Source organism: Choloepus didactylus, chromosome 8 (genome assembly GCF_015220235.1).
Source record: "Choloepus didactylus isolate mChoDid1 chromosome 8, mChoDid1.pri, whole genome shotgun sequence".
Classification (NCBI taxonomy): Eukaryota; Metazoa; Chordata; class Mammalia; order Pilosa; family Megalonychidae; genus Choloepus; species Choloepus didactylus.
Genome location: NC_051314.1, coordinates 126,798,459 through 126,820,184, shown reverse-complemented (window position 1 = coordinate 126,820,184; position 21,726 = coordinate 126,798,459). Strand labels below are relative to the sequence as shown.

The 21,726-nt window shown below is 47.4% G+C and overlaps 1 protein-coding gene across 2 annotated transcripts in view; it reads left to right on the top strand.

Annotated features, from left to right (window-relative positions):
• NTF3 (neurotrophin 3) overlaps nucleotides 1-21,201 on the top strand; it is a 65,540-nt gene extending 44,339 nt beyond the window's left edge. For both annotated transcript variants that reach the window (XM_037846867.1, XM_037846868.1), the window contains exon 2: nucleotides 20,238-21,201. In XM_037846867.1, the coding sequence (XP_037702795.1) occupies nucleotides 20,238-21,032 (795 nt within the window). In that variant the 3' untranslated portion in view covers nucleotides 21,033-21,201. The remainder of the gene's footprint in view (nucleotides 1-20,237) is intronic.
• The last annotated feature ends 525 nt before the right edge of the window (nucleotides 21,202-21,726 follow it).

Below are 21,726 nucleotides of genomic sequence, written 5' to 3'. Positions count from 1 at the left end.
TCCAGAAAATGGGAGCTTGCTGTCTATTTGGGGAAGACAGACAACTAAAAGGATGGTTATAAAAGAGTGTGATAAGTGCTAAATTAGATGTCCCCTATAGGGAGGTGATGTGTGGGCAGGGTCAGAAGTTGCAAATAGGGAATCCCTGGTAAGAAGGAGTAAAAAGAGGAGTCCTTGGGGTCCCTCATGGAGGTGAGTGAGCACGTGGCATGTTGGGAGAACCAAAATCCTTTGTTGCAGTCAGTGTGCGCAGTGTGAGAGAACTGGGGCATGAGGCTGGTGAGGGAGGAGCCCAAGAGTCAACATCGCCAAGGGCCAAGGGCCGTGCCAAGGAATTTGGGCTTTATAGATTGCAAAGATGAGTGGAAATCTCTCTGGCGAGAAGTGACCCAGTTAGGTTTGACTATAAAGATCATTCTATTCCAATGTGGAGAAGAAATTATAAGGAGGCTGGGAGAGGGCAAACGTAGAGTCTCAGAAACCATTGAGATAAACCAGGCTAGAGAGAGAGCATGGGCTCTCGAGAAAAGGGGAGGGGGGATTTTGAGGAATACAAGGAGGCAGAATCAGCTGGAATTGAAGATCAGTTTGACATGGGGAACAGGGAAGAGAAAGGATTCAAATATGATCTCCGGTGAGTGGTGGGGTCCTTTCCTGGGAGAGGCTAGAGGAGAAGCAGGGTTTGGGGGAAGATGCTGACTTCAGTTTTGGATCTCTCGCCCTTGAGATGACTCTGAAGCCCTCGAGTGGGGACGCCCAGTAGGCAGTCAGGAATGTGGGTGTGGAGCTTGGGGTGGAGGTCCGTGCTGGGGATGCGGATATGGAAGTTATCAGCACAGAAACAGGGTGGATGAGACGACACAACAATAACCTCGGAGAAGACGGGATTTGGGGAAACAGAATTTAAGGCCTAAAAAGGTGAGTCCCAATCGCGGCAGGAGGAAAACGGTGAGAGAGTGCTGTCAGGGAAGCTGCAGGAGGGAGGGAAGGCCCACGGCATCAAACAATTCAAATTCAGTAAGGAAGGGATGGCAGCGTGGCTGTCTGATTTTTAATAAGGAACTCACTGGTGTTCTTGGAGGGCTGTTTCATTCGAGACCTGTGCTTGGTGGTGGTGATGGAGAAGAGAAGCCTGTTGGTGAGGGGGGCGAAGAATGGAGATAACAAGTGCAGGCTGCCTTTTATAAAGCTTAACTGGGATCAGGAAGTAGTATGTTAGAGGAGGACAAAAGACTGAGGAAGTCTTTTGCTTTTCTTTTATTCTTTTAAGGTTGGCAACCCTTGAACATTATATATTGAGGATTGAGGAGAAAACTGTAGAGGGAGATGGGTTAAAGGTCCAGCTGGGATAGAGATCCTGATGGAAGCAGGCTCCTGAGGAAATGGGAAGAAGTGGGAGGCAGAGGGGGGGAGGTGTGGATCCTTTTTGAGGGGAGGTGGGATGAGAATGACTCTGTCACTCAGGAAATTGATTATAGTGCTGCCCAGGGGACCCACAGCCTGGCTGACCCAGGGCAGACTTGCAGCACAGCTGGTGCCGCCACAGAATTTTGATATGGTCCCCTCTCTCACTTTCCAAAGTGAACTGGTGTGGATGACAAAGTGTCTGGTCACCATAACGGTATGCTTGTAAGTAGATTTGTAAGTGGGGTTCTAAAGTTGAAAGAATTCCTACCTAAGGGACTCCTCTATTCTAAGAGGCTCGAGGAGACCAGGGCAGGTCCAAAGAGCTGCTGTGAGCATCGGAGGAAAGATCTTATGTGGGAATAACAAAGTGAAACCCAAAAAATGTTGATGAACCCGAGAACATAAATTTGCTTGGCACCAAACAGTGGTAGCCATGTTTCTCCCTTCTCAGCAGCCTGCATGCCAGCCAGGAAAAATGGATGTTTGAATTGATCTGAGGCTGGGGTTGTGCAGGGGGGATGGGACTGGAATGTAAGAGAGGGGCTGAAGCAATAGATTATGAGAATAACCCATGCAGGTCATAAGCTTTGTACACAAAGATATTTGTTACCTGTTATTTATGGAAGTGGAGAATTGGGAATAATAAATGTTCAACAAGGGAGCATGATCCAGTAAATTATGGCACATTCATATGATGGAATATTATGTAGCCATCAAAATTTTGTTTAGGTAGAATTTTAATATGATGGGATACTGCTTAGATTGTAATATAAAGTGAAATAAAGTTCCAGTAGTAGACAGTCTTAACCCCATAAGGCATAGAAAAAACACATTGTTTAAAAAACACCAGATGTAAATATTCCACAATGCTAGCAAGGGGAGCTGATGGATTTCTTTTTTATATATTCTTGTATTTTCTAAATTTTCTAAACTACATTCAGATTATTTTTATTATAAGGAAACATAGCTTCTCTGTAAAATTTGTTTAAGGGAAAAATTCTTTAAAAAGAGTGTGTGCAATCATAGTTTAATTTGACCACCCCACAAAACCATTGTAGAGAGTTTCCATTCTTTTAGTCCCAGGATGGGCTGTCAGCAGCACGGCCTGGTGTTTGAGAGCATGGAGTTTTATATCAGACCCGCCTGAGTTTGATTGAATCCCAGCTCTGCTGTCATCTTAGCCGTGATGCAGCCATGTTGTCAGCTTGGACAAGAGGTTTTCCCTTGGGCTTGGTTTCCATGTTTAGGAAATGGAGATTATAATAAACTTCCCCAGTCTCTTCTTTGCAATTCCAAAACCCAAAGAGCTCTGAAAACCCAGAGTCATGCAAATCTAACCCCAATTGATATCATCTTTATCTCACCTAAGCGAATACTTATAATTTGCAGCAGGAATATTAATGTTTGATCATGGGATGTTGTCCTGGACCCCGTTGAGGTTATTAGATAATATACTGCAATATATCAGTGTCAGATACAGGATCGTGGACTGTAGGACCTGCCTCATAGGGTTATATGGAATTACCTCGGATGTGAGTGTAGAGTCCTTAGCACATTTCCTGGCACAGAATAAGTGCCCAGTTACCATTATTATTAACTATTCTTGAGCCTTCACCAAGTACAGGGTGTGTAATTTCTGCTTGACCACTCTCTCTTCCTTTTTCCTTTTCTTGTCATTATTTTTTGAGAAAGAGATTGAACCGTCATACATTATGGGAACTTAGCTTGACCTTGTTTAGGACACGAGAGTAGAAAAATGGGAAATTCTAGCAAGAAAATTCTATGGCTTCTTTTTTTTTTCTTCCAGATTTCTAGACTTCTGAGGAATAGGCCATTGGGAATAACACACATAAACAGGGCACCCAGATAGTTGAAGAGCTAATCAAAGAATAAGTCTTAGTCCCTTGGCGAAGACTTTAATCTCAAAGCATATGTGTTCATCACAGAATTGTAGTGTATTTACAGCAGAGGTGCTCTACCTTTTAAGGTAAAGCTAAAACCAGTCCAAGATATAAAATTGGTTTTCTTTTTAATCAAAGCCTGGTTATTCACTGCTTTCCATATGAATCCAAAATAGGATTTTGTTTTTTTATTGCAAACCCACCTAGTGTCTTTAAAATATGATTCAATTCACAAAACTTTGCTTTGCACTCAGCCTTCTCAGAAGCATAACTAGTGTAACAAACTGAGGGCCCCTTGTGTGGCTACCATGATCACTTTTTCATTTTCTCAGATGAGTCCACACTCTGTACCTTCCGCTCACTTGGCATTGGTCAAGTACATTATTAGCATCACAGAGGGGAATTAAGATGTATCATGTCATGGGATGAAAAGTTCCACCTTCTGAATCAATGCCAGCATGAAAAGACTCCCCAGATCCTTCAGTGGGCAGTGCAGAGTCTGCAGGGGCCCTCACTCCCCCAACCATGACTTTCTCCACCTCGAGGTGCACAGATGTCTGCAGCCCATCGGCCTCCCCTATAGTGGGGTTTTCTGCCTCACAGCCACAACATAGAATCACAGACTCTCGGGTTTGGGAGGGACTATTTTGCAACCAGCTCTATGACATCTAGTGCATCTGGTCATTTTTGCTGTGTGCCTGGAAACTCACTACAGCATTCTTTGTCGCGAATACAAATAGATTTCCCCAAAATAGATGGCGCTAAAGTTTTGCAAATTGATCCAGTGGCAGAAAAGTGAATCTGTTGACTGAGTCGACTGTCTGTTATGAGGGCGCCAACCTTTTTCCAGGTGGATTTGTCAAGCTTTTGTCGGTCTCCGAAGGCAGGCCAGCCCAGTGTCCGGACACATTCCTGCACCTTCTTGTCCTCTGACTTATCCTCTGTGTTAATCTGTTCATTGCCACCAAGTGGCAGGGTTCCTTGCCAAGCGCCTCAGCGTAACTGGAGCTTCTGAAGTCAGATCCCCCAAAGACCTGAGTTCAATTGTCTCATTAGCCCCCATGCATCATCCAAACCCATCTTCGAGCATGTTTTCCTTCATTACAGTTGTCATTTTCTTAATACCGGCGCTGTTGAGAAGGATGGTTTTTAACCCACACTTTTGCTTAACCTGTTGTTTGATCCTCAGACGACATTAAACTGCCGACTGGACAGAGCCAAGGTGGGTGGAATTAGGGGAGGCTTCCCTCTGGCTGGACTTGGAGAGCAGTGGGTGCAGAGGGCAGGCCAGAGACGGGCCCAGTCCATCTCCCTGGACGGAACCCTGCTCTTGCAGCCAGATGTATCCCAGCTTTGGAAATGATCCAGTTTGGATAAACTGGTGCATTGGAGATTTTTTGAGCCCAGAGAAAAAGTGCAGTTTGCATTTTGTAGATATGGAGGATTCCCCCAAATTCATAGAAAGGTGGAGGAGCCCCACTTCCTTGGAGGGGGGGGGGCATGTCACAGGTGTGTGATCTGTTGCTCTGAACTCTTTAGCACTTTGACAATAGAAAGGGCTACATTTTAGGAAGACTAGATCAGGAGTCAGGAGCCAGTGGCTCTGCTTCTGTTTTTATCTCTAGCTGTGACCGTGTTTAGTCCTGTCCCTTACATTTGCCCCAGATTTCTGACTTCAAACTAGCAAAACTTTCTCTTTACAGTTTTCCTAACTCCATCTCCCCCAGAAAAGCTAGAAAGAGTGGGGTTTTCATTTTAAATTGTAGTCTATGGCCTCTAGGTGCTGAGTACATCGTCTCCTTCCTTCCTTCTGGAGAGCCACAGGTCCTGCCCTGCCCCCAGATGTGGCTCCCTGGCTGAGACCTGTGCAACTGTGTGGGAAAGCCGTGATCCCTGCAGCTTGGCCTCTGGGACCTCCTGTTTCCCCTGCTTGCTCCCATCTGGGTTGGCTGGGTAGAGGGGCTGCCTGGCTGCCTGCTTCAAGGTGGCCTCTGCTTGATCTCCAGAGTCTCCATGTTGGAAACCTTTGAGTTCGATTATGCTTTCAAGGAAGAGAATCTGCAGGCAGACGTCTCAGGCCCCTTGACCAACTGGAAGTCCCTCTTCAGCCCTTCCAACTCAGCCCTTCCAAAGCTGTTGAAGCCCACCTTCTTCTGTCTTTTGGGAAACCCATAAAAACTAGTGTGGGGCTGGGTTCTACACTGTGTTTTCCAAGAGTCAAGCCCAGTCATCAAAAGATGCATCAGAAAGTGGGGGGTGGAGTGGATGGGGGGGTGCAGGGGGGAGGGTAGGGGTCAGGCAGGGAGGGGTGGATGTCTGTTTGCAGCGTCGGCCTCAGCAAAAGGAAGACTGGAAGTTATGTTGGAAAAATCTCTTCAGCCTTTAGTTACCACGGTTGTTCCCCGGGAGGAGGGGGAGCTGGGTGGGAAAGGAAGACAATAGAATGCTGTGTTGCCTTGCTATAAAAGCATGCTCTAAGCAAATAATGTGGCAAGCTCAGAGCACCGCTCAATTAGCCCCAGTGCTTAAAGGAGGGTCCCCTGCAGCTGTCGGCGGGCTGGAGTGGAGGCAGGCATACTCAGGGCGCTGGCTTGGAGGAGGCAAACCTGCAGGAATTCTCCATGGGAGTTGACCCAGGAGGGAAAGCACGCTCCAAGCGGACCCAAAGTCGTGCTTCTGGAGCAGAAGGTCCAAGAGGGGTTGGGGGTGGGGGAGGGGTGCTTTTCTGAGGAGGTGCGGTGTGGGGAGACCATGGAGGAGGTGACCAGAAAAGCCAGCGCAAACGTTTCATGCAGAGTGACCGACATATGGAACATGTTATCCAGAAGGGTTACAGGCTGGAGGGGCTCCTAGAGCATTTCAGGGGGCGGGATGGGGGAGGGGAGGCTTCAGAAACTCAAGGAAGTTTCTAAACAAAAGGAATCCGAGAAGGGTTGGAGAAATAATGAGAAAGGCAAACTTGACCCACAGTCTCTTTCTTCTATCACAGGGGCTTCTCCCCGGCCTGTCCTTACATGTTTTCAATTCACAGAGACGCAAGGAGGCCACGGGAGCCATGGGCCTGCCCCTTTAAATGAGGGGGTGGGGTGGGGTCTGTCGGACACCCCACCCCCACCCTGCCCTCACCCCCACCCCCACCCCAGCCAGAGCCTTGTTTTAGCTCCCTTCAGGGTCTGCAGCCTGCTGGAGCTGGAATGCTCTCAGGATGATTTACTCAAATTCCCTCACTTGGGAGGAGAACAAACTGATGCCTAGGATGTAAGAAATAATAATAATCAGATGAAAGACTTGCCCAAGGTCTTAGAGTAAATAGATGGAAAAGTTGGAAGTTATACCCCAGTCTTTTTGATTCCTTGTGCTTTGTCCCCCTTGGGTTTTCTCCCCTTCGCAGCATCCCTCTCCCGGCACACACACACACACACACACACTCTGCCTGATCCCCCCCTTTTCTTATTAGGGAAGTTGTAGGTTTGCAGAAAATGCGGAGTTCCCATAACAGCCCCCACCCTTACCCCCATTATTACTCCCTATATTAGTGTGGTACATTTGTAACAATTGATGAAAGAATATAATAATTGTACTATTAACCATAGCCCATGGTTTACATTAGGGTTCCCTGTTTGTGTTGCACAGTGCTTCTTTAAAATTTTTCTTCTAGTAACATAGACAACCTAAAATTTCCCCCTTTTAATCACATTCAGATATCAAATTCAGTGCTGTTAATTACACTCACGATGTTGTGCTACCATCACCACCATCCATTACCAAAGCTTTCCCATCACCCCAAATAGAAACTCCGCACAATTTAAACATTAACTTCCCATCCCCTACCCCACTCTGGCCCCTGATGAACTATCTCGTTTCTGATCCTATGAATTTGCTTATTCTGATTATTTCCTATCATGCAATATTTGTTCTTTTGTGCCCACAGCACATGTATGGATCTGCGTCCCTCCTCTTCTCTCCTTGTCCCTGCCTCTGATGACAGTGCTGCTGGCCATAGCCCCCACCCGCTTTTGGGGCCAAGTACAAGGGGCCTGTCTTGTGGGCCTCTGCGCCTGAGTCTGCCAGCAAGCTGTTTTTGAAACTGAGTACTCGTGCCTTCATGCTTCTCCCATACCGTCCACTGATTGCTAACTGCCAGGTCTGCAGCACCGGCTTGTTCATTTCCCTGGCAGGTAGGAAGAAAATGTTAGTGTAGGGATTTAAATAGCTTTGGGGGGGGGGGGGGGGTGCCGGCAGAGTGGAGCGTTTTCTAACAGGAATTTAAGTGCCAACACCCTCTGGAGCTACGGTGGTGGTGGCTTTGGAGCAGGGACCTCACCTCACCCCCCTATTCCCCTAGCCTGGTTGAAATAGCCCATTTCACTCAACTTAAGCCCGCTGATCCAGAAAGCCCTATCAGCTTCTGTCTGTTTCTGTCAGTATCTCTCTCTCTCTCTTTCTCTCTCATGCACACACATGCACACAACCCTCTCTCGCCCAGAAATCTCGATGAGTAGAGGGTAACTTCACACTGCTGTTTTGTGGCTTTGCAGTCAGACTCGCTGGGTCTCAGAACCTCGGGTGCACCACACCTTCCGGTGACTGACGGCTCCAAGGGACGTTCCTAGTCTTTATTGGCCCAGCCTCAAGTACTTAGTAGCATACCAGTAATTATCCTAGAGATCCATCCAGGAATTCATTCAGCCCCTCCTAAGCAAACGTAATTAAGTAGCATTACTGACATTAAAAGATGACACCTCAAATCTTGTAATTTCTTCAGCTGGGGGTGTTCTGTTTATCTTCTGCTGTATAACAGACCACCCCAAAACTTAGTGGCTTAAATTAAAACAGCACCCGTTTTGTCATATCTCATGATTTTGTGGGTAAGGAATTTGGGCAGAGCTGGGCAGGGTGATTCTTCTGGGCCGTGTGGCATTGTCAGAGGTCACTTGGTGGTGTTCAGCTGGCGAGTGAGCTGGCCTGGGTCATCCAGGTCGTCTTCATTCACATGCTTAGTGCCTTGGTGGGGCAAGCGGGAAGGCCGAACTCAGCTGGGAGTGTTCAGGGGAGCACGAATTCCAGGCCTCTCTGGCCTGGTGGCCTGGGACATGGCAGTTCAGGGCTCCAAGAGCAAGGCAAAGCTGCATGGTCCTTTATGACTCAACCTTGGAAGTGCAGTGTTCACTGTGCCATACTGCATTGGTCAAAATGGTCACAAGCTCTCAGATACAAGGGGATGTGGCAAAGACACCATGGGAGGAAAGTCAAAATCTGCAGCCATATTTTACATCAGCAGCCTGCATGTACATAATGCCTGGCCCCAATGTGTCTTCTGACTGGATCCTCTTGTAGAGAAATGAATTTACCCACTTTTGCTATCTGACATATCAAGAGAGCCTGTATTTGTGCGTAAACCACCCCCCTGATGCTTTCTCTGGTGTCTTCCAAGCCAGTGTCTGTTGCCTGCAGCCCTCCAACCTCCTCCTTCCCCGCTTAGAGGACGCCCAGCACAGTGCACCATTCCCTTCCCTAGAGTTATCACAGCAGCAGGCTTGACTGGAGGGAAGTGCTTTGGAAACAGTGAAGTTTGCAAACATAATTGCCTTGGGGGTGTTGAGGATCCATGAGACCAAAAGGATGCAAAATCCTTCAGGTTGGAGGTGGAGTCATCCAGAGTGATGGGAGGGAAAGGAAAATGCATCCGCTTCCAGGGTCCTTGAGGAATGTGGATGTCAGGAGATGGAGGTGCCGACACCACGTAAATCTTGGTGGAAGGAAGAAGGGAAGGATTCTGCTTTCCAGGGACTACCTGTGGGGCCAGGTCAGTGTTCGGGCTGCCCACGCTGGCCCTGTCGCAGTGTTCAGGCAGAGCGTGCCGTGGTGGTCAGCCTCACGTGGAACCCTGTGCCTCCTCCAGGGTGCCCTGCCGGCCCTCCCGGAGCAGGATGAACCCCTCCAAGTGTTCTTAAACACTGTTCAGCATGTGCCAATGAGCAGCCTAGGGCTGGCCCTCTGGAGAGCTGGGGCTCTACTTCTGGTTCCCCCACTGATTTATTGTTTTTGAGGAGGTCACTTTGCATCATCGTGACCCATAACTTTCCCATTACACAAGAGCCATAGTAAGTTAAGATGTCCAGTACCTGGCTCCATAGCTTCAAAGCAACAGAAAAACGGGAGGACCAGAAAATGAGACCAGTTATGAGTCTGGCAAAGAAGTCTTGGCAAAGGGTAATAGATGCACAGAGTATTCAAGCCAGAAAGAACTTCTGAAAATCTCCAAGTCAAGAATTATTAACCCTAGGATCTGCGGGCTTCTGGGCTAGGCATTAGGGAATCTGAACTGTCTTGAGATTTTTTGTGAAGTATTTCCTTTACATGCATGTGTATGTTTCTTAAGGAAAAGATACGTTAGCTTTTATCACATTCTGAAAAGGGCCAATGGTCCCAAAATAGTTAAGCATCACTACTTTCATCCACCAGTATCATGTTGTGTGATTCTTACCAGGGGCAATAAGGCCTCTCCAGGTGATATTTGGAAATGTGTGGGTGCTGTTGTTTCCATTGTCACAGCATCTGGGGATACCACTTATAGGTGGTAGGTGGGGTGCAGAGCTTCACCATGGGACAAAACCCACCGGTGAAGACCTGTCCTGCCCAAAATACCAGTAGCACCTCTAGGAGAAACAGTTAGGAATTGAGACCAGAGACGAGCAGTGATTCTCTCTAAGTCACAAAGCTCGTTGGCGGCAGAGTTGGGTTGTATTAGTAAATCGAAGCAGAAGATGGGCCAAGAGCCCTGTTATTTTTGTTTCTCCTCTTTGGCAGCAAATATGCTGCAATCTGTGAAAGCCAAAGAGTCAGAAAACCATCTCACTTTCAAAAATCTGATTTTAAACCCCTGATTCTTAGTCGTCTTTATTTTCATCAATTAAGGAAAGAGGAAAAGAGTACTTTACATTTCAGGAGATTAATGCATAGATGAATGAGACCACTAGCTCTATATTGAACAGTAGGGGGTATTTACATGCTTCTCAGCTGCTATGAATTGGTGATGCCAGATGCCAACCTCAGACTGTGAAATGCCCTCTTTCCACATCAGAGGACTTTATCTTGAATGTCTCTTTCTCTTAAAAAAAAAAAAAAAAAAAAAAAAAAATTGAAAAAGGCATTAAACACACCAGCATGATGCCCCGTGTCTGGTTCACTGTGAGCCAGGGGCAGATGTCTCGGACTCTCTGGAATGAGTTGGGAGGCACCAGGGAGGCTGTGGGGTCACTCAGAAGGGACACATTTGGGGATTTGAACCTGGCTCTGCCTCCCAGTTGTTGATCTTGGGCAAATTACTTAATCCTGCTGAGCCTCAGTTTCCTCAACTGCAAAGTGGGGATAATAATCGTATCCATGAGGATTAATTGAGCTAATCCATGTAAAGTGTTCAGCAAAGTCCCTAGCATATGGTAAGACTCAGTAAATGTTAGCTGTTATTTCAAGCGATTATTATGACTTGTGCCTGTGATTAAAGACAGCTTTGGGTTCCAAGTGTTTGTGCCAAGATTGCTTTCAGAGGACAAGCTCTTGGTTGGGTTTTAGTCTTGCCCAGCTGCCCAGAGGGAGAGAATCACTAGATTGTTTGGGGTTGGAGTCATAATGTTTATTAAGTGTCTACTGCACACTCTGGTTTGGACAGAAGATTGATTTTCTTTCTGCCTTCTCATCCCAACCCCTCTCCACACGGGGGTGAGAGGAGACTCAGGAAATCACCAGATCCGTGACTCTTCTATCTCCATTTCCTAGGCTGTAAGTGTTCAAGTGAATGACAGGGGCAGCAGGGGGAGAAGGGGGAGAGATGCCCCAGCAGAGTGGAAGGTGGCATTGGCCCTAGTCTACAGACACTGCAGTTTCCTGGAGAGGCTGTCCAGACCTAAGACAGCCACAGACCAGTTGCCAATTCCTCATCCTTATGCAGGGAGGTTGGGGTGTGGCAAGGCAGAGGCATGAGGGGAAGATCCATGCTATGTTTGACACAGGCCTGATCCCCAAGCCTCGGGTGGGGAGAGCCTGTCACCTGATCACACATTCTGTGGCCAAGTCCTCTTTGGGCCAAACCATTATGGTTTGGGTTGATCCTGGTCTTGCTGCTGCTGCTGCTGTGTTGATGCACATATAAAGGTTTGGGTGTTGCCAAGCCGGTTGTGGTCTTGGTTTGGAAGAGGCAAGCAGAGAGAGAGTGGAAGCCATGCTTTGGGATTCCCCTAGCTTTCAGCTCTCAAGGTGAAGTGAACTTCTTTCATCTCCCATTTTGAGACTCATGCTTGGCTGGGAGAACAAGATAGATACTTCATCATCATTGTCATCATTATTTATTATAATTATTAAGAGTCAATTCCTCAGCAGCCCCTGCCCTGTAATAATATTAACTCAAACATTTGGAGAGCACTTTGCAGGCAGTTCTGGCCCCTAAGCCTAGAAACATGAGGCATGAATCCACAAACAGAAAGGTTGACTTGGGGCAGTTATTCTCTGATGCTGAGTTTAATGCCAGCTGTACCCCCAACCACCTGTGTAACTGAAGCAACCTTCCCTTGTGTGTTTTCACACTTGGAAAATGGAGTTAACCCAAATGCAGAAGATAAAACCAAAATCAAAATATCTCAGAATGTTAAATGATGCAATAATTTGAAAATAGCATGACTATTATAGCATGACTATAGCATCCTCATCTTAGGGAGTTACTCTGTACGTGTGTGTGTGTTGTGTGTGCACACAAGTCCATGCATGCACACCTATATGCACAGATTTACTAGAAAATGCTATTATGGCATATAGCTGAATTGACTCAAATTTTCTCTGCAGATATTTCCTTGTCCACCCTCTGGCCATGAAATGTGAGGGTAAAGCAAATCTCTGTTTCCAGGGACTTGTATCAGCATTCCAAGCTCTTTTCAGATCTCTTTGACAACACAAGGTGGCCAGAGGGTTCCTTGGCCTGGAGAATGACTGTACCACCTTCCCCCCTAAAGCCACTGGTGCACACTGTTGCGACATGTGCCATAACTTCCACCTTTCCCTGCTTGGGGTCAAAGGAGGTATGCTTTGAACAATGCAAAATTCCCCTTCCAACCAGTGTGCAAAGCAAGCTCACGGCTTTCAACCTCCATCTCAAGGCCTTTAGCTTTCTCTTTGGATGTAGGGCCCTTGGGCACTCTGGGATCCCTCCTCTTCATTTCCCAGCCTGCAGGAAGAACCCATTTCAGTACTTCCTTTCTGAAGAAGGGGAGTCAGCCTTCTGATGGACTCTGTTTCACTTTGTTTCAACCTAGAACAGGCCTTTCCTGTTGACTGTGTGTATTGTTTCCACTGGGAAATCAATGTCTCCCGAAAATTGAGGATCTTTTCCTATTTCAGATCTTGAACCAAGCATTGACTGTGTGGACCTGCATTTCAGAATCTTGAGTTTTGTGTTAACAAGAGGAACTACCGTACAATTAGGAAGTATAAAGAACAGGACAGAGATCCATTTCCCTTTTGCTGCTCTCAGTTGTTTTGACTCTGCGTCGATGCACACCTGCCCAGGGTTTGGGGATTTTCAGACGTGTTCTCACCTAGTGCAGAGAGAGCACCTCTCATCCTTGGACTACTCATGGCTTTGGTGTCCCATGAATCTCGAGCATTCTCATCAGAATCTTTGGTCACAGTCACTAACTCGTCCTCTGATTTTGGCTGTCCAGTGCCCTCTCTAAAGCTCCATTAATACTTTCTTTGTGCTAAATGAGACAGGCTGTGTAATAGCCACTACCACACCAGAGATGTGGTAAGAGTGAATGAGGGGATTTTTAGAAAAGAACTTCAAGCTAGAAGGTGGAGTTGTGGTAGAAACCCACACCGCACTCTTCGTGTGAGTTCATTTCTCATTTGCTCCTTGTAGCAGTTCCAAGTCTCTCCTTCCCTTTCTCCCTTTACAAACATTTCCCTCCCATGTTGGTTTTGGATTCATCTTGCCCCCAGTGGGTTAGCCTACGTGTTTCCAGTTTGAATCTAATCATGCTATTTCCAAGTTGCCAACCCCCATGGGTGCCTGTGCTTAATTGGTCTGTCCTCACTGGTGTTTGCAGCACCTTCTCTTTGAGCGTCATCTGTGCATTTTAATTAATCTGCCACTTTTTCCTCCCTCTTGCTTCCGGATCATTAATAAAGAGATTAACCCAAAGCAGATCAATCCCCAGTGGAGGCTCTACAAGAATCTCGCTCCCCACCCCCCAACCCCAGCTCACAGCCTTCTTGTGGCTCCACTGATGAATGTTTAGGCCTCGGGACCTATGCTCAGAACAAAGCCAATGTGAATTAATTTTGCAATTAGGATTTGGAGAACAACTTAGCCAGTCATTTTCTAGAGCCTTAGTTTAATATTTCCAGCACATTCCTTTCCTTTTTGTCATCCTACTTTAAATCTATCGCCTTCCCACCTCTCTTTCCCTTTGCACTTGCTGAACAAGATATTAGGCTTATCTGGCAGGATGTGGTCTTTTGAGCCCTTAGCATTAGTCAGAGACCATGTCATAACTGCAGAAATTCTCCAAATAATCAGGCCCTTCTGGATACAGCTGGACAGTGTCCTCTTTAATTCCACACAGAGAATGCGTTAGTCTCCAAAGGATGTGGCTAGACAAGAAATAGTGAGATCGCTTGAATTTGCATGTTATAATTCTCACAAACTAAAAAAATGCTTTTACATTTGATCTCATGGGTCGTCTCTGAGGAAAACAGGCAGGAACGTTTCAGATGTGGAAACGAAGGCAAAGCCTTTATACCTTCCCTGTAAGTCACCCAGACCTACATGCTGCGCCTCAGGCCAGGACACGAGAGGGCGGGTCCAGCGCTCCGTCCGCTCCAGCACATGGCCGCCGCGGGGATGTGTGACCTGCAGGGAGCCTGCCTGCGACAGCATCCGGGCCAGGAAGGACAGGAGGACACTGAACTGTGTTTACGTTCCTAAGGAATTCGAAGAGAAAGAAACAAGAACGGTGGCCTCAAATCCTTGGAAACTCTTGCTTAGAGCTGAGGTTTCCTCGGACTCCGCTCAACCTGCTGGGTGACAGCCGTCCTGCCTCAGGCTTGGAACTCGAGCTTCCTGTCAAAATAAACTCTAGAATATTTGAGGGCAGGGACAGACAGAGAGGCAGCGTAGTATAATCAGTCATTAAGTGCGTGAGCTCTGGAGCCAGACTGCAACCAAATCCTGGCTCTGCTGTTTGTTAGCTAGTTATTTAAGCTCCTTGTGCCTTAGTTTCCCTGTCTGAAAAAGGGAAATGTAAGAGTACCTACCTCAGTGGAGTTGTTATCAAAATTAAAGATTTCATGTATGGCAGTACCTGGCACATGACATTATTCTTGATGCTTCCATTAAAATCAAAACTTTTGCAACGAGAGGGGCCTTCAAGGATGTGGTGAGGAGGAGATGCAGGGAAGCTAATCCTGTACAGGTCGATAGGAACCCACAGAACACAGCCCCCACCCATCTCTTTGTGACAGGCAGACACGGGTCTCTGTGGGCTCAGACCCTGGTACCACCCCCTCCCCAGCTTCCATTTCAGCTGCTCCTCGAATACCCCCAAGCCCTCTGCGTGTGTTGTAAACTGAGCCAAAAAGGAGGAATCCGAAATTGCTCTCTTTTGAGTATTTTGAGCGATGGTGAAACCTTGTAGGAATGTTGCTCCAGGGACTGAAAACACCATATGTGGGAAAACATTCTCAGTGAGGAAAATTGCATATGCACGTTGGTCAGGATCTTGGAAAACTGTGAGCAGGGGAAATGGGCACTTGGGAGAGTGTAGGAAGGGGGTTTTACTGGGGTCTTTAACAGGTCTTTTTCCAATTATAGCCAAAAAGAGCCTGGGGACCAGAGCCTACTTCTGAGCCAGGGTCTGTATTTTCTCTGGGGAAAGAAGGCAGAGCTGACTGGTCGCCAAAGCCCGGCTTGGCAGAAGCCCGTACAGGATCTCAGGCCAGCAAGCAGTGCCTAGGCTAGGTCTTGCTCATGGTGGATGCTCAACACTTCTCTTCCTTCCTTCATAAATAGACAAACCTCCGCAACATGTCCAGCCCTAGGCATCAGCAATATACAGATGCAAAAGACGTGGTCCCTGTCTTTGAAGGGTATACTGTTATACTGACAAAGATAGCACAATAAGACAGTTGCTGCAAAGTACAGTGACCACTGGAGAAAGAGCATAGACATCCCCCTTAACCAAAAACCTCGCTGATGTGCCTTGCCTGGATCGAGCTGGCCCTGACTTCTCTTTTTCACTCCACTCCAGGGAATGAGTCCCCTGGGGAAATTGCACCCCAAAAGATGGGGTGGAAAATGAGGACATGGGTGACCAGAATGAGACTGAAGATCAAAACCAACCTCTCTCATGCTCAGCTTACTCTGAAACACCATCTCACACTTTCCCATGTTTGCGTTCTTAATTTTCTCTTCACTTCCAGCTCACAATATTCTAATCCTCTTCCACAACCATTGTGACTGGTCCAAGATCCAAGCACTTGCTAGCAACAGCATTCGGGAGAAAGCCACGTGGAGCTCATGTTGGTGCAGGCTGCTGCTAGCTGGGTATGGGGAAGGAATTCTTGACTTTAGATGCTTGGGGCTTTGTGGGTGTGCATCAAGGGCCGGTGTGCAGCATCTCCTGTTGCCACAGAAAATTTGGGTTCATGTTCAAAGTGACATTTATGGTTTACTCACTATGTGCCAGACATTGTGCTAAGTGCTTTCATTTACCTCTCGCCATGAGCTTGAATATGTGCCAGCCACAGGATTTTTGGTGGAACTTAAGAGCCAAGTGTTCTCTGTCACTGTCTGCCATTACTTAGCAGTGTGACCTTAGACAAGTCACTTCACCACCACTCCAAGCCTTGGTTTCTAGTTCAGACTTCCGGGCTTCAAACTTCCTGTGTTTTGAGGAGTTCTAGTAGCAAACGTTCTTGGACTTGCTCTCTAGGAAAATGCTAAAAGCAGACTATCAAAGTGGAGTACATAGGAAGCCTTTTGGGTTTAATGCAGACTTGCAAATAGTTTAGAAACATTTACCAGCCTTCAGATGATTTATTCTCACCATTTATTCCAAAGTATAATGGCAGTTACTTGTATATGAAGGTAATAAACAGTACAGACACAAAAATGGGTGGAATCTATGCTAAGGGCATTTGGGGAGCATTTTATATTACTGATTTCTTTTATTTGTCCCCACCACCACTACCACCAGTGGTGGCCTGATTTGTTTGCTGACTTTGCATGCTTGGGGCCCAAGAGAGGCAGAATTGTCTAAAAGAGTTAGGATACCTCCCTGTGCTCTCACCCACCAAATGACTGGGGGTTCCCAAAGATGGTGGCAAACCAATGGTAGGGATATAGGAAAAGTCCACCCCAGGTGCAAGCAGTAAGTATAATTTGAAAACAATAATAAAACCAATTACAAGTCAGTTTGCTCTTTATTATCACCATGATTTGGCAATTCCTAACATCAGTGATAAAATATTCCTCTCTGGGAACGCTGCCCACTTTTAGTCCCCCTGCCCCTTGGTTTGTTACTGCCCAGAGGAGGAGAGTGGGCAGTCCCTTCTGAGGGCATTTGAAGATGGGGGACAAGCCTTTTCACTTCCACAATCCCAGGTTCTCCTGCTGGGTTGCAGCTGAAGTCCTGGTTCCTGTCCACAGCTCTGACTGTGATACCCTCCTACACACAGCATTCATGGGCTTGGCCATCCCTCCTGGTCAAAAATGGATTTCTACACTTACCTTCAGTTTCGCCAAGATGGAATGCCTTAGTTCCTGCATCCCAGGCTGGCTTCGTGGGCACGCAGCCAGTGCAGTTGCACAGGGTCCCATGCTCAGATGGGCTCTATGCATGGGGTTGAACGCTCTGGCTTGCTGTCCTGGAATTCTTAATCATGTTACCTTTCAATATGTGCTTTGTAAGTGAAGTCCCAATGGGATGATGGTGTGTGCACCTAAGGGCACCTCGGCCCACAGGTGGACACCCCTCCGGCCACCACCTGCTTCCTCTAAATAGTTTTTGAATGTGGGTCCCTGCATTTTCATTTGGCGCTTGGCCCTGCACGTTATGTAGCTGGTCCTGCCTTCGGCCACCCTCACTTGCACTGCTGAGTGCACGTGCACCCCCACCTCCACCTTGTCCTCATTGTGGTTCAGATGCAGGGGCGGGCACGGACACAAACAGGAAGGTGCCCCTGGCCTTGGGGTACACAGACTTTGCTGAGCTAGGCATAGAATGCATGGGGAACGTGAAGCCGGCCACACTCATAATTCAGAAAATATGCTGAGGGGATGGAAAGGAGGTCACCGCTGCTCCTGTCAGGGATCTTGGGGGACCATTGTGGAAAAGTTAGCTTTAAAACCTGAATGTGAGCAAGAGAGGGGGTGGAAGTGAGCAAGACAAAGGGAACAGCATGTGCACAGGGGACCCAGAGCTCCTCAGGTGGCAGTGAGCAGTGAGCATGGCTGGAGGCATGGGGTGGGGGGCTGGTCAGAAGAAGCTGAACAAGGAGGACCCTTCTCTCGGCCCATTGTGGGTCTGCAGCTTAGGTTTTCCTCTTCCATAAAACAAAGGAATTGGTGTAGATGCTCTTTTATTTGTCTTCTACTTCTAATAACTGGGAGTTCCATATTCAGGCTACCCTTCAAGATGCTTCCTTTTTCACCCCACCATCAGCATCGTCCATCCTCCTTTCTATCAGCTCTCCCTTGTAATGACCTTCCTCAGCTATACCCTGGCTCTTATCCTGCCTCGGACTCCCTCCTACTTACCATACTTGATTTATTTTCCTCTGCACAGATACCTTGTAGATTCTCAGCTTACAGTGGCTGAGCTTTGGAGGGATTTAATAAATTATTTTTGAATAGAACTTTCAGTTCCAAATGATTTCCTCTTTCTTGGGTGTGATTCTAATTGCCTACTTTTCTTGGATGCCTTACTTTTTGAGTTATTCAGATTTCATTTTGCTGGACCTGCAAGAGTGAAGAAGATCCTGGGGGACCCTTTTTTAGGATAATACAATCCCCGGAGCAGTCTCTCCAAGGGTGGGCAACAAAGCTAGACTCCTCTCTTAGCTTTGACCTTGAAGGGGTCAGCTGTCCAGAAGAACAGTCCTGTGGAAGTAAGATGGTCCCCTTATCCCAGAGGCAGGCCAGGAGCCAGGAGGAGGAGGTCTGGGGAAGGTGCCGGCTGCGTCATGGGTCTTTGGGAGCAAGAATGCAATGCCTGGGACGAGAGTGGGAAAGAGAGAATGTCTGTGTGCCACGGGCCAAGCCCGTGTTGGCAGGCACAGTCTCAGGTCCCGGGTAAGCAGGTCTGCTTTCCTATTTCTCGTGTCAACCTTTGTTTATTTCCCTTCTGTTTTCCCCCTGGATTTGGTAAAGTCTTTCTGAAAATACCAAAGGAGAACCAAGGGAAGCATTTTTCATTTTCCATGCTTAGAGCTTTGAAGAGGAAATGATGCACCCCTGGGGGCCAGCGAGGTGCTAGCAATGGTAATTAAGAGTGAATATCTCCAGTGTGGGGTGCGTGTGCATGTCTTGGGGTACAGGTCAAGATCACCAGATCAGCAACCCCACCCCATCTGGAGGGTCTCCTTCCAGGACTAACCCTCAGAAAATCTAGGCTCTGTGTCAGTGAGGAAGCCGCTGACAAGGATGGTGTCTCGAGATCAGCCCTGTAATTCCACAAGGACCCAACAGAAACCCTGTGTTGAGGTTCTACTATGGCAACAGAAGGAGCATGCTGACGGGTTAAAACGCCGTTTGAACAAGGAAGTAACAGAATTAGAAATATTCTTGCAAAAAGAAGCATTTTTTAAATGGAAGCTAAAAGTAAATAAAGCCAAACGAGAAGAAATTAATCTACAATGAGTATTCCTATTCATTAATTTGAATTGGTTGCTGCTGTGTCTCTGTTTTCTGCAAGAGCTGCTTTTGCAGGGCTGCATTTTGTGAATGAAGAGGGTCTCTGGGGATTGAGCAGATCAGCTGGGCATCCTGGGGGAGCCTCTCCAAAGGAGAGCACGGCAGAGCGCCCTAAAACTGGAGTCCTTCCACAGACGGGGTGGTGGCTTCCTGTGTTCATTTACTAGGGGAGGAAAACAGAGTCTGCAAAGTATGTCTGGCCAGAGACGAGCCCACCTGCAATACCATGGTGGAGAGATAGCTGGCCCAAGCCCCAGGCTCAGTGTATCCTTGGAGAGAGACCCCAGGGGCTGCAGTGGGGGGAGCTGCGCTTCTTTGAGACAGTCGTGAGGCTGCTGATGATAAAGGAATGTATTTGGTTACCGTTTGTCAAGGAGAGTTCTGTGTCTTTTCAGACTAGCGTGATGCTTAAGGAAGTTAGAAGGACATCGTCCACACACAACACAAGGCTGCAGGCTAAAGCAGGCAGCAAATGCAAATACACCGTGTGTTTGCCCAGGGAGGGGAGCACAGAGTCAGAGACCCTGGGCACAGCCCCATTTTGATGCTCTTCAGTTTTCTCCATTTATGGTTTGGGGTTCTTTTGTTAAAAATATTCTTTTTCTCACCTCTCACTTACACACCACCCACCCACACCCCCACACATACACACACACACACATTTCCTATCACACAGCCACACCCTTAGAAGCAAGATTGTTGAGGGAAATCTTGGAAGCCTAGGAAAGATGGGTGCTTTTGGAGATTCAGGGGGTTCTCATTTAGGCCGTCTTTCCCTGGGCTGGGGGAAAGCCAAAGACAACCTCTTCAAAATGTCCAGAGAGGCCTTTTTTTTTTTTTTTTTTTTTGCTGACCGATGCTGGTGGTACCCCGTTCCCTTGCTCTCAGCGATGGCTTAACGGGTCACAGAGCATCCTGGACTCAGCTGCCACAGCCTGCTGCTAACACCTGTTTTTCCTTTTCAGATCTTACAGGTGAACAAGGTGATGTCCATCTTGTTTTATGTGATATTTCTCACTTATCTCCGTGGCACTCAAGGGAACAGCATGGATCAGAGGAGTTTGCCAGAAGACTCGCTCAATTCCCTGATTATTAAGCTGATCCAGGCAGATATTTTGAAAAACAAGCTCTCCAAGCAGGTGGTGGACGTTCCGGAAGACCACCAGAGCACCATGCCGAAAGCGGAGGCGCCGCGGGAGCCGGGCCGGGGCGGGCCCCCCAGCTCGGACGTGCAGCCCGTGATGGCCATGGGCGCGGACTTGCTGCGGCAGCAGAGCCGCTACAGCTCCCCCCGGGTCCTGCTCAGCGGCAGCACCCCCCTGGAGCCCCCTCCCCTGTATCTCATGGAGGATTACGTGGGCAGCCCCGCGGTGGCGAACAGAACGTCACGGCGGAAAAGGTACGCGGAGCACAAGAGTCACCGAGGGGAGTACTCGGTGTGTGACAGTGAGAGCTTGTGGGTGACGGACAAGTCGTCGGCCATCGACATTCGGGGACACCAGGTCACGGTGCTGGGGGAGATCAAAACCGGCAACTCCCCGGTCAAACAATACTTTTACGAGACGAGATGTAAAGAAGCCAGGCCCGTCAAAAATGGTTGCCGAGGGATCGATGATAAACATTGGAACTCTCAGTGCAAAACGTCCCAAACCTACGTCCGAGCACTGACCTCAGAAAACAACAAACTCGTGGGCTGGAGATGGATACGGATAGACACCTCCTGCGTGTGTGCCTTGTCGAGAAAAATCGGAAGAACATGAATTGGCGTCTCTCCCCGTATATAAATTATTACTTTAAATTATATGATATGCATGTAGCATATAAATGTTTATATTGTTTTTATATATTATAAGTTGACCTTTATTTATTAAACTTCAGCAACCCTACACTATATAAGCTTTTTTCTCAATAAAATCAGTGTGCTTGCTTCCCCTTGGGCCTCTCCCATCTGTTAGACCTCGTTTTGTGATGCGGCTCACGGCAGCCTCTGTAAATTCTGTGTACGCCAGTATTTTGCATTCAGTATTGTCAAGGCCATGACTGTCGTTATAGTAAACTTGTTAAAATCGGATGATGTCAGAGTTGTGTATAGACACAGTTATGTCCCCTTCTGGTATTTTTCATGTTCGATGAATTAATTAAAAGAACTGTTATCGCCTCCGTTGAAAACAATGCCCTGTAGCTTTGAGCTCACACGCTTCATTCTTGCCAGCAAGCTTGCCCTCGAGTCCTTATTTGCTTTCCTGTGCTGTCACTTTTGCCAGTTAGAATTATGATTTGCTCCTGTGTTATGGTCCAGGAACAATGGCAACAAACCTGGCAATTTTAGTTCTGGAAGGATTTTTTCAGCATATTTGTTGTTCTGGGATTTGGGGTTGTTTAAGGGTGGGATTTCTTTCTTTTTTTTTTTTTTTTTTGGCTTTGGTTTTTGCTTTGCTTTTGGTAAGTGGTTTT